The sequence below is a fragment of the Thermobia domestica genome, chromosome 8 (genome assembly GCF_964235325.1).
Source record: "Thermobia domestica chromosome 8, izTheDome1.hap1.1, whole genome shotgun sequence".
NCBI lineage: Eukaryota > Metazoa > Arthropoda > Insecta > Zygentoma > Lepismatidae > Thermobia > Thermobia domestica.
The window spans coordinates 251,659,528-251,672,484 of record NC_137461.1 but is presented as its reverse complement, the minus strand read 5'-3'; the positions used below and the strand labels follow the sequence as shown (position 1 = coordinate 251,672,484).

General features: G+C 37.9%; 1 protein-coding gene across 5 annotated transcripts in view; it reads left to right on the top strand.

Moving 5' to 3' along the window:
- The window catches only part of LOC145693538 (extracellular sulfatase SULF-1 homolog), a 130,234-nt gene that overhangs the window by 26,242 nt on the left and 91,035 nt on the right, over nt 1-12,957 (top strand). For all 5 annotated transcript variants that reach the window (XM_081769620.1, XM_081769619.1, XM_081769618.1 and 2 more), the window contains exon 3: nt 2,137-2,288. In XM_081769620.1, the coding sequence (XP_081625746.1) occupies nt 2,137-2,288 (152 nt within the window). The remainder of the gene's footprint in view (nt 1-2,136; nt 2,289-12,957) is intronic.

Below are 12,957 nucleotides of genomic sequence, written 5' to 3'. Positions count from 1 at the left end.
TGTTGTGAATGTATTCGCCATTAAAAACCAAACAGCTAGCCACCGCTGTGAATAGTTCATACATATACAAATAGTTTTTGTTTTGCATGACAGTGAAACTCAAAAAGTTTTTATTGCACCTGTTCATAGGTGTTCAATGTGCCCCCCGTGAGATGCACGGCATATGTCTATGCGGTATTCAAATTCGTCCCAAACTGCAACTAGCATGTCTTTAGTTACAGCTTCCACAGCTGCCGTTACGCGATGTCGCAGTTCATTCAATGTGTTTGGTAACGGAGGCACATAAACGGAGTCTTTTATAAACCCCTACAAGAAATAATCACATACAGTGAGGTCAGGTGACCTTGGAGGCCAGTAAGGTAATGCTGCGTCATTTGGTCCAGTGCGACCGATCCATTGTTGTGGAATCGTTCGATTTAAAAATCCCCGCACTTTCCCATGCCAGTGTGGCGGTGCCTCACCCTGTTGGTAGATGAAATCATTCGAATCAGTCTCCGACTGTGGGAAAAGATAGTACCCAAGCATATCAAGGTAGGTTATCCCCGTCACAGTGTTCTCGGCAAAGAAAAATGGACCGTACAACTTTTTTCGGGAAACTGCACAAAACACATTACCTTTTGGCGATTCCCTCTCATGTTGTACAACTTAATGGGTTCCGTTCCCCATATTCGCACATTATGGCGATTCACATTTCCATTCAAATGGCATGTTGCCTCGTCACTAAACAGTAAGCTTTGTACAAAACTGACGTCCTCTGCAATCTTGCCAAGAATGAAATTACAAAACTCCATACGTCGTCTTTGTCACATTCACAAAGAGTTTGCAGTAGCTGCATTCTGTATGGCTTCATGCGTAAACGACGACGCAACACACGCCAGACGGACATCGAGGGCATGTTGAGCTGTCGAGCTGCACGACAAACGGATTTCTGCGGACTGCTTGTAAAACATTGACGGACGCGCTCCACGTCTGCGTCGGGCACTCGAGGACGTCCCGGTGATTTTCCCTTACACAAACAACCTGTTGTTTGGAATTGTTCATGCCATCGTCTAATTTTCTGTGCAGTAGGAGGATCCACACATTCCTTAGTACGAAAATCACACTGAACAGTTATCACTGACTTGCACTCCGCAAAACGAAGTACACAAAACGCTTTCTGTTGTCCAGATGCCATTTTAACCAGAACCGTAGTGGGCTTAAACTCAAGCACACTGCTGCTACCTAGCGGAAACCATGTACAACAAGAGATGTTCCTCTTTCCAACAGTACGTTGTTCACTCACATCTCTGAAAAGACAGAATAGATATTATTGTTTAAAACCGGATGATTCTTTTTGATACACACTATATATATATATATATATATATATATATATATATATATATATATATATATATATATATATATATATATATATGTGTGTGTGTGTGTGTGTGTGTGTGTGTGTGTGTGTGTGTGTGTGTGTGTGTGTGAAGAATTTCGCGATAAACATGAATATCGAGCTTTACAGTATGTATCGCAAGGGACCTCTTGCACCAGAGGTGAGCACACTATCCGTAGCTATCCGCTATACAGAGAAAGAAATGTATGTGGCGTACGTTAAAAGGTACGTTACATGCGTAAATCCTGTAGTTTTTTTTTACTTAACGTATGGCTATATGTAACATCCTGCAGCAATCGTATAACTGAAAGCGTATGTTTTTTTTTTTAATACTTTCCGTGTATGTGTTCCATCTATACGTACTTTCTATATGAAAGAAAAAAACTGTACATAGACGGTAAGGATCTCACATACAGATGGACGTATATAACCTATAAGTGACGTATGTAACATATGTATACGTATGTGATATACGGAAGACTCTTGGATGTCAGTCGTGTTGCAGCAGCATGATGTAATACCTAAGCGGGAAAAAGGAAGGACGTATGTAATATATGGATAGCGTATGCTCCATACAGATTTCCGTATTAAGCGTATGGATTCCGTATATTTGTTCAGTATGCTGCTGTCCGAATAACGAACTTCTCTCAGTGTAATATACGTATAGATTTCAAGATCTTGCAGCGATGGTAGAAATGTGCTTTTGCTTTTGTATTTGCATGCTCCATTCCTCATTCTAATCATTTTTGTTTTAGGTTACTTCGGAAAGTATTTGAATAAGTACAATGGTAGCTATATCCCACCAGGATGGCGAGAGTGGGGAGGACTCATCATGAATTCTAAATTCTACAATTATACGATTAATCTAAATGGAAACAAGATAAAACATGGTTTTGATTACCAACAGGTAGGTAATCGTATTTAAAGCTAATACTTATTAGCACATTTTCTAAAATATTGGCTCGACTAACTGATTCATACAGATAGGGATAGTAGGAATCAACCTATAGCTAATTTTAGTATTGGAGTGAAGAATTTAGTGTGAAATGTATCCTCTATAAAGTGCATGAAAAGGTTCTTTTGAAAATTTGTCTTAATTTCTTCGCTAAGCTTATTCGCTCTCGTCTGAATTTTAGTGAATGATTTAAAGACAATTTGGTACACTCATGTCCAAAATTATTCTCACATATCTATAAATATGTTGTAATATTTGATAACGAATTCGCCCGGTATTTCTTATGTTAGTATGTGTATAATCAGCAAACACATGTATGTGGCAAATTTCATGTCAAGAGAACAGTAAATAAGAACAGTAAAACTTTCTTGTCCATTTAGCAATATTTTGTTTTACTCATTCTAATTTTCATATTTATAACTATTTTCCTATGAAATTTACCACAAATATACATTTCCCGATTATACACATAGTATCAGTATTAAAAGTACCCTGGAAAATCATTATCTTTATATAATCTTAAAGAAGAAAGTTACACACATACGTACCGACTAAGTGGGTGCTCCGGGGCTCCGGTATCCACGGAAATAATCTTGTGGGTGCGGCGCACCCACAAGATTTTTAGTTTGGACCCAGGTTGGAACCCGTTTCTTTTGCGTTTAAGTCAGCCGTGTTACCGAATGAGCTAGGGCAGCCCAAACTTATCCTTATAGTATAGGCAAGGGCACCGATCCTGGCGGGGCCGAGGAGGCCGAGGCCCCTCCAATGTGGACCCCCTATTGTATTTATGAGTGTACAATATATGGCATAATTTGAGTGTAATTTGCCGTAAAATCTTCATATATGTACTTTCTGCATCTGAATGCCCCCCCCCTTCCCAAATTTACAGAGAAATCGGCGCCCTTGAGTACAGTTAGGAATATATTTTACTATTACAGCACAACCCTTTATGACAGTGTTCATAAAGCTTTTAACTAAAAATAAATCAATCAAATATCGATACTTTCCTGAAAACATATAACACTCCGCCATTGATATGCACCCACATAAATTTTGGAAAGTCGGCGCCGCTGGTTATAGATATACGACATGAGTGGACATTTTGGACATGAGTGTACATAGGCCTATAAAAAGAAAAGAAAGTCAGCCAGGTGCTTTTACATGTACAGTTAGGTGTTATTAGCGGACGTAATTTATGCTCTCAGTATTTCTAGCTTTTTATTATGTCTTATAGTCAAGAGCAGGCACGCATCCAGAAATTTTTGTTACAAGGGATCCAAGTATGGGGGGGGGGTGCAATACTTGAAGCCACTAAGTTTATGTACTATTGAACAGTTATTATTCTGCACCCGAAAAGACGACAAGTAATTGTAAAATACTTCCACTTTTTTTTCAGAAAAAAAAATGATAGAACTATATTGTTTTTATAAGAGAAAGATTAGGATTTAGATTTCTGGGCTCTCGGCATCTAAGGCCATTTAGCCCGTCACGTTTTGAGGGATGACGTTCCTCTTCGAACATACTATCTGGGGAAAAGGAAGGAAGGAAGCGGCCTGGGACCTATATGTTAGGTACTATCCCGGCATTTGCCTGGTGTGAATGAGGAAAACCTCATTCAGGATGGCTGGGACCGGAAAAAGCTTTGTATACTGTTTTGACTGAGAGCCCTCACCGGGAATCGAACCCGGGACCTATAAAAGAAAGAGTACAGATTAAGTGTAAGATCAAATTTTCATGCTACATCAATCATGTCCCTGTTTAAAAAATATAGTTTTATTGAGAAAGAACACAAATGTATGTTAGGTTTCAAAGTTTTTGGAGGGTGGGGGTACGGTCATCGTTGACCCTCTTCCTGCTGTGGGCGCGCCCCTGGTCAAGGGTGTCCAGAAGTCACCAGTTCTCAGGTTGTTAGATTTTAGTTTTTTTTTTCTTTTTTTTTCTTTTTTTCTTTTTAATGAAGAGTGAGAGTGAAATCAGCCGATAACACTGATTATCAAGTTTCGAAGATGAATCATGACCACCAGAGGAGAGGGTGAAATCCGGAAATGTAATTTTGTTAGTGTGTGCATATAGTAACTTTAGCGAAGGTGAGTGTATTTGTCAAGAAAATATCACAAGAGGAGACGGGACCAAGTCTTATTTTATAGTGTACTACTAGTAAAGAAGAAAACGAATAAGATATTTGTCCAAGTTTTTTCAACATTCATTTCTAGTTTTGACATATTCAAGATTACTACTACGATTGCGTTTCCTCGCAATACAACAATTTATAAGAAACGACTTTCTTTTTGTTAAAATTACAATTTTCAAGGATACACACTGAATTCAATAATTGCAGAAGGAATGTATCCATACTAAATGAATGTTCTTAATTACTTTGAAAATAAGTAAGACAAGTTAATGAAAATTAATTTAATTATACACTTAGTACTGTTTAAAAATTTAGAACATGTTGGAAGGTTGTAAAATATGGTGAAAAGCGTGTTATTAAAAATTGAAATATTCCAAGACATTTCGTATAGGATGCAAATTTTGGTGTTCTAATATGATGATGCTATAAACAGTGCATCAAAATTTCTGATATATAAGATAAGGCTTGCAGACAATTGTTAGTTTATTCAACAGCATTATGTAGATATTACTACTGCACTTGGCTCACTTACTGCATTTGTTATGCTCCTCGTTGTCTTCAAGTTAATCACTAACAGCTTAAAAAAATGGGAGTAAATTTAAGGAAGAGTCTTAGTAGGAGGCTAAATGAAGCGTTCACAAACCGTTTTTATTGTTCATGCGTACTCTTGGAATACGCTGACCATGTATTTAAATGTGGATGGCTAATCACAATGCAAACGTGAAAGCAGTAGAAACGCGGAGAAAACGTCAGTTCGAGCGTATTTGGTGCATTTCGGAACAAAAGACCGCCTGCTCTTTAAAAGATGTCTAAAGGAAAGGGAAAAAAGAAAATACGTGTTGCCATGCAAGGGGATTTTAACAAGAAACAGCTGCTTAGAAGATGCTTTGTGCAGAGTATTGGAGCTATGCTATTATAGACATGGATCTGGCAAAAAAAAAGAAAGGAAATCCTGACTGGCTCACAGTATGACTTATAACTCTGGTGAAAGTAGGTCGCGTTCGCTGCGGAGAATAACGCATCAAAAACGCAGTCTCGAAAAGCCATACGCTTAACAATTCCTTCCAAGTTCTACCAAACTTGTAGTTATGGAGGTTCGTGCAAAGTAAGCATTCACAACAGTATCCCTCGGGATGTATATCTAAACCTAAGCTCCTATATTAACAGTAGGGAAACGAAAAAATCGTATTACAGAGAAGTCGTCTTTTCTTGGACCCGCAAAAATAGTTATAATTGGAAAAGGATCCGTTGACAATTGGAAAAGGATAACAGCTCGAGAACTTTGTTCTAACAATGACTTAATCAACAAATTTCCAGAGATAATAAGCAAAATATTCCATGCTGGACTAACGGACAACTTACCCAATTATGGCTACCTCATACATGTTACATAGAACAGGTTGGAACAAAATGCAAATTTCTCAACATTAAGTCTATTCATTGTATTTGATCTAAATTGTGCAAGTTTCCCAACAAATATTGTTAGAATTACTGTACTTAGCCAAACATTATAGCTTTCTGATCTAACAATTAGAGTAGTAGGCCCCGGCGTATATTGAGCCGAGTCAGCAAAAATTTTCTCGATTCTGATTGGCTGAGAGAGGTCACGTGACGTTAGGCCCCGCCCACGCGGGAAATTCAAATTTTCAGGTCACGTGGTATGACGTCATGAGTCACCCTGTGGGGAAATCCCTCACCCGGGATTTTTGAAAATTGTTCCCTTTTACGGGTAAGATGAGTGTTTATGATTGGTTGACAGATATCACGTGATCTTATACCCTGGGATATTTGAAATTCGTTCCCTTTTATGGGTAACATGAATGCTTTGGTACCACGCTGATGATTGGCTGACAGAGGTCACGTGATCTTAGGCTCTGGGATTTAAAAAAAAATTCGTTCCCTTTTACGGGTAAGATGAGTGCTTTGGTACCTTGATTCTAATTGGATGATAGAGATCACGTGATTTTAGGTCCTAGGATTTTTGAAATTAGGGTGTCCTTTCTGATGTATACTTTGGTATCTCGATTCTGATTGGTTGATAGAGGTCACATGATTTTAGACCCGCCACACAGTGAACAGATTACATGGGAAAACCCCTCACTTATTTGTTTCATGATTGGTTGACAGATATCACGTGATCTTATACCCTGGGATATTTGAAATTCGTTCCCTTTTATGGGTAACATGAATGCTTTGGTACCACGCTGATGATTGGCTGACAGAGGTCACGTGATCTTAGGCTCTGGGATTTAAAAAAAAAAATTCGTTCCCTTTTACGGGTAAGATGAGTGCTTTGGTTCCTTGATTCTGATTGGATGATAGAGATCACGTGATTTTAGGTCCTAGGATTTTTGAAATTAGGGTGTCCTTTCTGATGTATAATTTGGTATCTCGATTCTGATTGGTTGATAGAGGTCACATGATTTTAGACCCGCCACACAGTGAACAGATTACATGGGAAAACCCCTCACTTATTTGTTTCCTTTTACAGGTAAGATGCGTGTTTTGGTACCTCAATTTTGATTGGTGGATAGAAGTCACATGATCTTACCCCCCCCCCAGTTCATGAGGGAAATACAGAGCGATATGACAGCGATCCATCCTAGACCGGGATTTTTTTTTTTAATGGTTATGCGTAAAGTTCCCATGAAGGGTTCAACCTCATCCTTAAATAACCCTTTTTTGGTATCATGATATTGTACTGAAGTTTACATTAAATATTATCGTTCTCTTTGACAGATAAGATGATTACCAGCTTTTTTACCTTGATGGAGATCCTGTCCTTGAATTAGTAGCCTATGTCTCTGGAAGTAACAATGGTGAAAGAGGGGTGTCGCTTGTAGATTTCTTATAACACATTGTTGTGAGTTTAAGCGATTTTTTAAACGCTCAGTAAGCGCTTCAATTATGGAAACAGTGTTGCCCGATTTTTCTTACCTAAACTGCTCCGATTCTTTTCGAAACGGTTCCGCAGAGTACAAGAAATTTTAAACTAAAAATTTTTTCGAACTAAAAAAATTTCAAAACTAAAAAAAAATTTAAACAAAAATTTTCGAACTAAAAATTTTGAAACAAAAATTTCAAAAAAATCGAACTAAAAAATTTAAACTAAAAACTTTCGAACTAAATTTTCAAATCAAAAAATTTTCGAAAAAAAAATTTTCGAACCCAAAAAAAAATTCGAACTAAAAAATTAAAAATTTTTCGAAAAATATTTTAAACTAAAAACTTTCGAACTAAATTTTCAAATCAAAATTTTTCGAACTAAAAATTTTTAAAAAATTTCGAACCAATTTTAAAAACAAGTTTCGAACTAAAGATGTAAACCACATTTGAACATTTTCAAATTAAAAATTTTTCGAACTAAATTAAAAACCAAATTTTGGACACTAAAAAATTCTTTAATTATTTTCGAACAAAATCGTGTAAACCAAATCTTGGATATATTTTCCACCTTAAATTTTCAAGATTATCATGATTTGAAAACAAGTGTTCAGGGTTTCAAGAAATAATAAAACACATTTTTTTTTTCAACTTGTTGTATTTAACGAAAGGTATGTGGTCTTCCTATACATGTTTATTAACATAATAAATACAGGATCTAATTAATGAATATGTTGGACGCGTCATCATCTTCGAATGTTGTAGACGTATCCTGTAAAGAAAAAGAAGAAACGACGGATTACTTTAAGAATTTCTTTTTTTCTGAAACAATAAAAATGAGTCAATATTGATAAGAGAGAAATAAAACTTACTCGTAAATGATGGATCTGTTTAGGCTCATCTTCCTCCTCGGGTACGAGATGACAGCTTTTCTACCACTGATGTTGGTTTACGAACTCTTCTGGGTACTGCATTTTTTTCTTGGTGTTGCTGCTTTATGGTCAAGGTTCCTCCTTCGGTACGAGATGACTGCATTTCTTCCACTGATGGTGTTGGTGATGGTTTATGAACTCTTGTGGGTACTTCATTTTCTTCTTGGTGTTACTGCTTTGTGGTTAAGGAAGGGAAATAAGAAAAGGAAAAGGAAAAAAGAAATGGCGGCCTTATTGGGTATTTACAGTTTTTTCTTCTTCATCATCTTCTTTTTCCAGTTCCATCTTCTGTTTTTTAACGTACCCGTACGGAACCGTATCATAGGAATTGAATTCTTTAAATCGACGTTTTGTGTACTGGATGCTGTACATTTTTTCTTCTTTGCGTGTGACGATGGTATGGTCTTTGGTCCTGCATATCTTATGGGGGATAGTGATGGTGACTTGTCCACGGCATTGATTTGTAATCATTTCTTTTAGCGTATTGAAATTTAATTGTTGTCCTGCATTGTAATTTAATGTAAATCCTCTAATTTTGCATATGTAGCTGGTGACGTTGGTATCCGGATTGTATATTTCTAGGCTGTAATTTTTTGGTCCTCCACTGACAAATGTCTTGATGTATGCTCGTGGCCCGTAAGACTCCATCTCATTCGATAAGCATCCCAAGTACGTAGAAGGTTCAATGGTTGGCTCCCCGGGCTTCTCCGTAAATATCACAGAATCCGTGTCGAAATATAAAACACGTTCCTGCTACATTTCCAGGTACTTGTACAGTTCCAGACGTGCCTGACATGTAAATGCCCCTAACACGACATTGGTGTTTCGGTTTTGAACAGGCACATGTTCATTGTACTCCCAGAACGCATACAACATCGTATCATTGATGGGTACAATTTGATGGAGTTTAATGTCGGGGGAAGTGAGTTTTTCATAAAATTCTTCCGGCCGATCAATAATTGTGGTCTGGCTAAAGTTTGATCTTTGGCAAAGCTTTCCCCAAAGAGAGTTAACACAAAGCTTAGATAAACTTCTTCGTGCAGGATTATTTTCAATTTTGGACGGATCCAATGCAATACCTTCACGCTCCAGGACGGTTTGTATGAATTTTGATTTGTCTTCTTCGGTCACACAGGAACTAGGCCAGCCAGACGCTTCCATTTTTGATTTTAAAAATGTATTGATATATTCCGTGAACAAGCCACCTGTTTTCGTGATGGGATCATATTGTTCAATGTCATAATCCCAAATTTCAAAAATTTCCACCGGCTGATATCCTAATTCTACTGCTTTCTGGATTTCATATGATACCCATGTTCCAGTGAGGCATCGCTCCTGATCGTTGTGTGTACACGTTGCTGTAGGGTCTGGGTTCATTTCTTCGGCACACGCAGCACACAGTGGAAAGAGTAGTTTCTTGTTACATCGGTAAGACAGGAGACCATGATAAAGATGGCGACTTGGTAATATCGTCATTTTGATTAGACCATTGACTTTATTTATTGGTGGTATATTTTCATCACCCTGTAGATAAATTCGTGGATGGCCTACAGGGTATTTAGCACACTTATTGATGTAAGGATAAAGCGAGACAATATCGAAATATTTTATTACTTCTCCTGCTTTTTCGTCGACTTGGTGGTACAATTTCACGCAATTGGTCCTTCCTCCAAAAAAACTATCTCTTGGATTTAATGGTCTGCGGTTCATGTACGGGTGATTCTTCAAATACGTCGCCATTGCAGGATTTTGTTTTAAGAACTGATTAAATTCGCACTCCCACATTTCATGTACAATGTACCCCAATTCACGCAGTCTTGCATTTTTGCGTTGCGTTCGTTCATAACGGAATTCCATGGTGTCTTCTGGATTGCTGTAGATGGGCTGATTACGGCCTGTAGTAAAACATACTTTACACCCGTGGTAAAAGCAGCCGGCATGCTCGTAGACGTGCTCCTCTAACGTCTCAGGATCTTGGTAGTAACCATCAACATGGAATCCCGCAATAAACACTTCTTTTTGTCGGGCCGCATGTAAGATTTGTTTTTCTTCGGTTTTTTCAATGTAGGCCAGCCATTGTATTGCAGCGATCGATTGGGTACTTCTCCATCGATAGCCATGTGCCGGTAGAATTCCTATGGTGTTGGGTTTAAGGAAATTCCGGCGAAATACTAAATTGGAAGCACTGGCAATCGTGATCGTCTCCAAGAAGGGATTCACTTTGGTTTCTGTTTCAAATGACGTCATAAACGAAACGCATGCTTGTCGCAGTACATTGACATCTTGAATACAATACTTGAGAATTTCTTTCTGAAAATCAAACGTGTCATTACGATGATCGTTGTACCAATGCATGAACTTGTTCCTGTCTTCGACGGTCATTTCATCTGCACCATAATACTTTGTTTCTGGAAGTGGTCCAATATACGATTGATTCTCCTTGGTGTTGAAGAAATGCGGGAAGTAGCCTTTGGTTGCGGGTAAATTGAACGCTTTTGACAATTTACTTAATGCCATAGGTAGGAAGTTCAACGAGTCAATGAACGTCAGATTATTCAACGTTAAACTCAGTATCTTGGTCCCATTTAATATGACGTCAGGTCTCCATTGACATTGTTCTACCATGGTCTTTAGGATGAAATGTCCATCGTACCCCTTAGCGTTGTGCGCGACACAGAAAATCCTATTTATATTGGGACGACGTTCCCGCAAGTACTGGAGAAAATTATAAACTGGATCCTCTCCTTGGAAAATATGCTGGCGCTGACCACACGTGCTGCAAGACTGCTGGATATTATCGTTTTCAACACATGCATAACATACTTGTTGTGCAACCAATAAATTTGGAATGTGTACATACGTATTATCGCCAATATTCGTGTCCTGCATAGATTCTATATCATAGAATATCAACAAGGCTTTCTTTGCGTGCATGAGTGAAGGAACACCAGGTTTCAAGCATTGTCGATCAGGAAGCATAAAACATTGATGGGATCCTGGAACAATCTTCTTACAAACATTGCAAAAGATCTCATTACAATCATGAAGTCGTTGTCCACTTCGTACAAAAGAATATACTCTGTAGCATTTAGTACATTGCTGCACCATTTTGCATACAGGTTCCCCACGATGATATACAATATTACGATGATTGTTAAAACATTCTTCGCCGTAAAATTGACGATTGCAGTCGTTGCATAATATCAGCGTTTGGTTCTTGTCGCATAGAGGTCTCTGTAGACATTTGGAGCATGTTACAGGACAATTTTTCACATGTTCATTACGTTTACTATACTTTTTATGGCACGCTTCACAGTAGAAATTGGTTGCAAAACAAGCAGTTAAAGATTGAATGATATCAAAATGGCCAGCCAAACAAATCAAATTTATGGGAGTGCGATTTTCATCGTTGGGCCCCTCGTACATGATATCATGACCTGTGAAACTGGTATACACAGTAATTTTATATTCTTTGAGGTATGCCTGGAATTGTCGAATTTCATTTACACTGGCACCATGATCCAAATTCACTCCTGCATTTGAACATAACGCATCGACTTCTTCATCCACAATACATTTTGATTGGTCTTGATATTGTCTATGTCGTTTCACATCTACATTCTTGTATTTTTTCAGGCCAATAGCAATAACAAGGGCGAACGCCAGACACCTTGAATCTTGATTTTTTACTCGTACAATCCCTCGCTTGCAACGTAACAATTCTTCATTTTGAAGTACTCCTTGCCGCAAACCGCCGCCGTAGCCACGTGGAATATCCACACGATGAAAATGAACAGTGAATGGCTCGTGCAGGAGAAACGCATTGTTACTTTGTAACACTCTTTCAAAGGAGGCCCACATCGTTTCCAGTGTTAAGTTTCGGGCTTGGCGAAAACTCACCCAAAATGGTTTATTGGTATTCCGTGGTGATATTACTGATAAACCAACCATCGCCTCATCGTTGACATTGGCTAATAAATGGTCTAGCATTGATTGGAAACTGTTATGTACATACTGTATGATATCGGTTCCTACGGGCGGTGCGTTGAATTGAATTTCGAGCATTCTGCCCTCAATGTTAAATCGTCTATAATGACGTGTGATTTCATTGCGAACAGTAAAACCCGATTCGGCCATGTTAATAAAAGGAGAAAACAAACAAACAGGTACGGTAAAACAAATATGTAATGTGGGGAAAAAAGGAATTGTGCAGCGTGAATTTACTACAAAAGAAAAGAAGAAAGAAAAATCTTAATCACCTGATAAACAGGAAATCATAACATTCATGATAAATTCTTAACTAAGCAATTCATGTAAAGGTCCTGAGTTTGATTCCCTGGCGGTGACGTTCAGAATCTCATTATGAAAGCACGTGTACTAGAAATCAAAGTTAAAAAATAAATAATTATGTTACTGAAATGCGTGTTTTATTGCTGTCAAACTCGAGAGCATTACATCAGCATGTAACTGACCTATCATTCTATAGTGATAAAAAGAATGCATGAAATGAATGAATGTTTCATCAGTGCTGAGATGTTAGAAAGCACGCGTAAGCATTTTTTTTCCCCCACTCACAACGACCTTTAAATGATGCGTTTGCAAGTTGAAGAGATTCATCAAGCATTAACGATACACATACGTAATTGTCGAAACAAAATCTGTATAGCGTATTTTT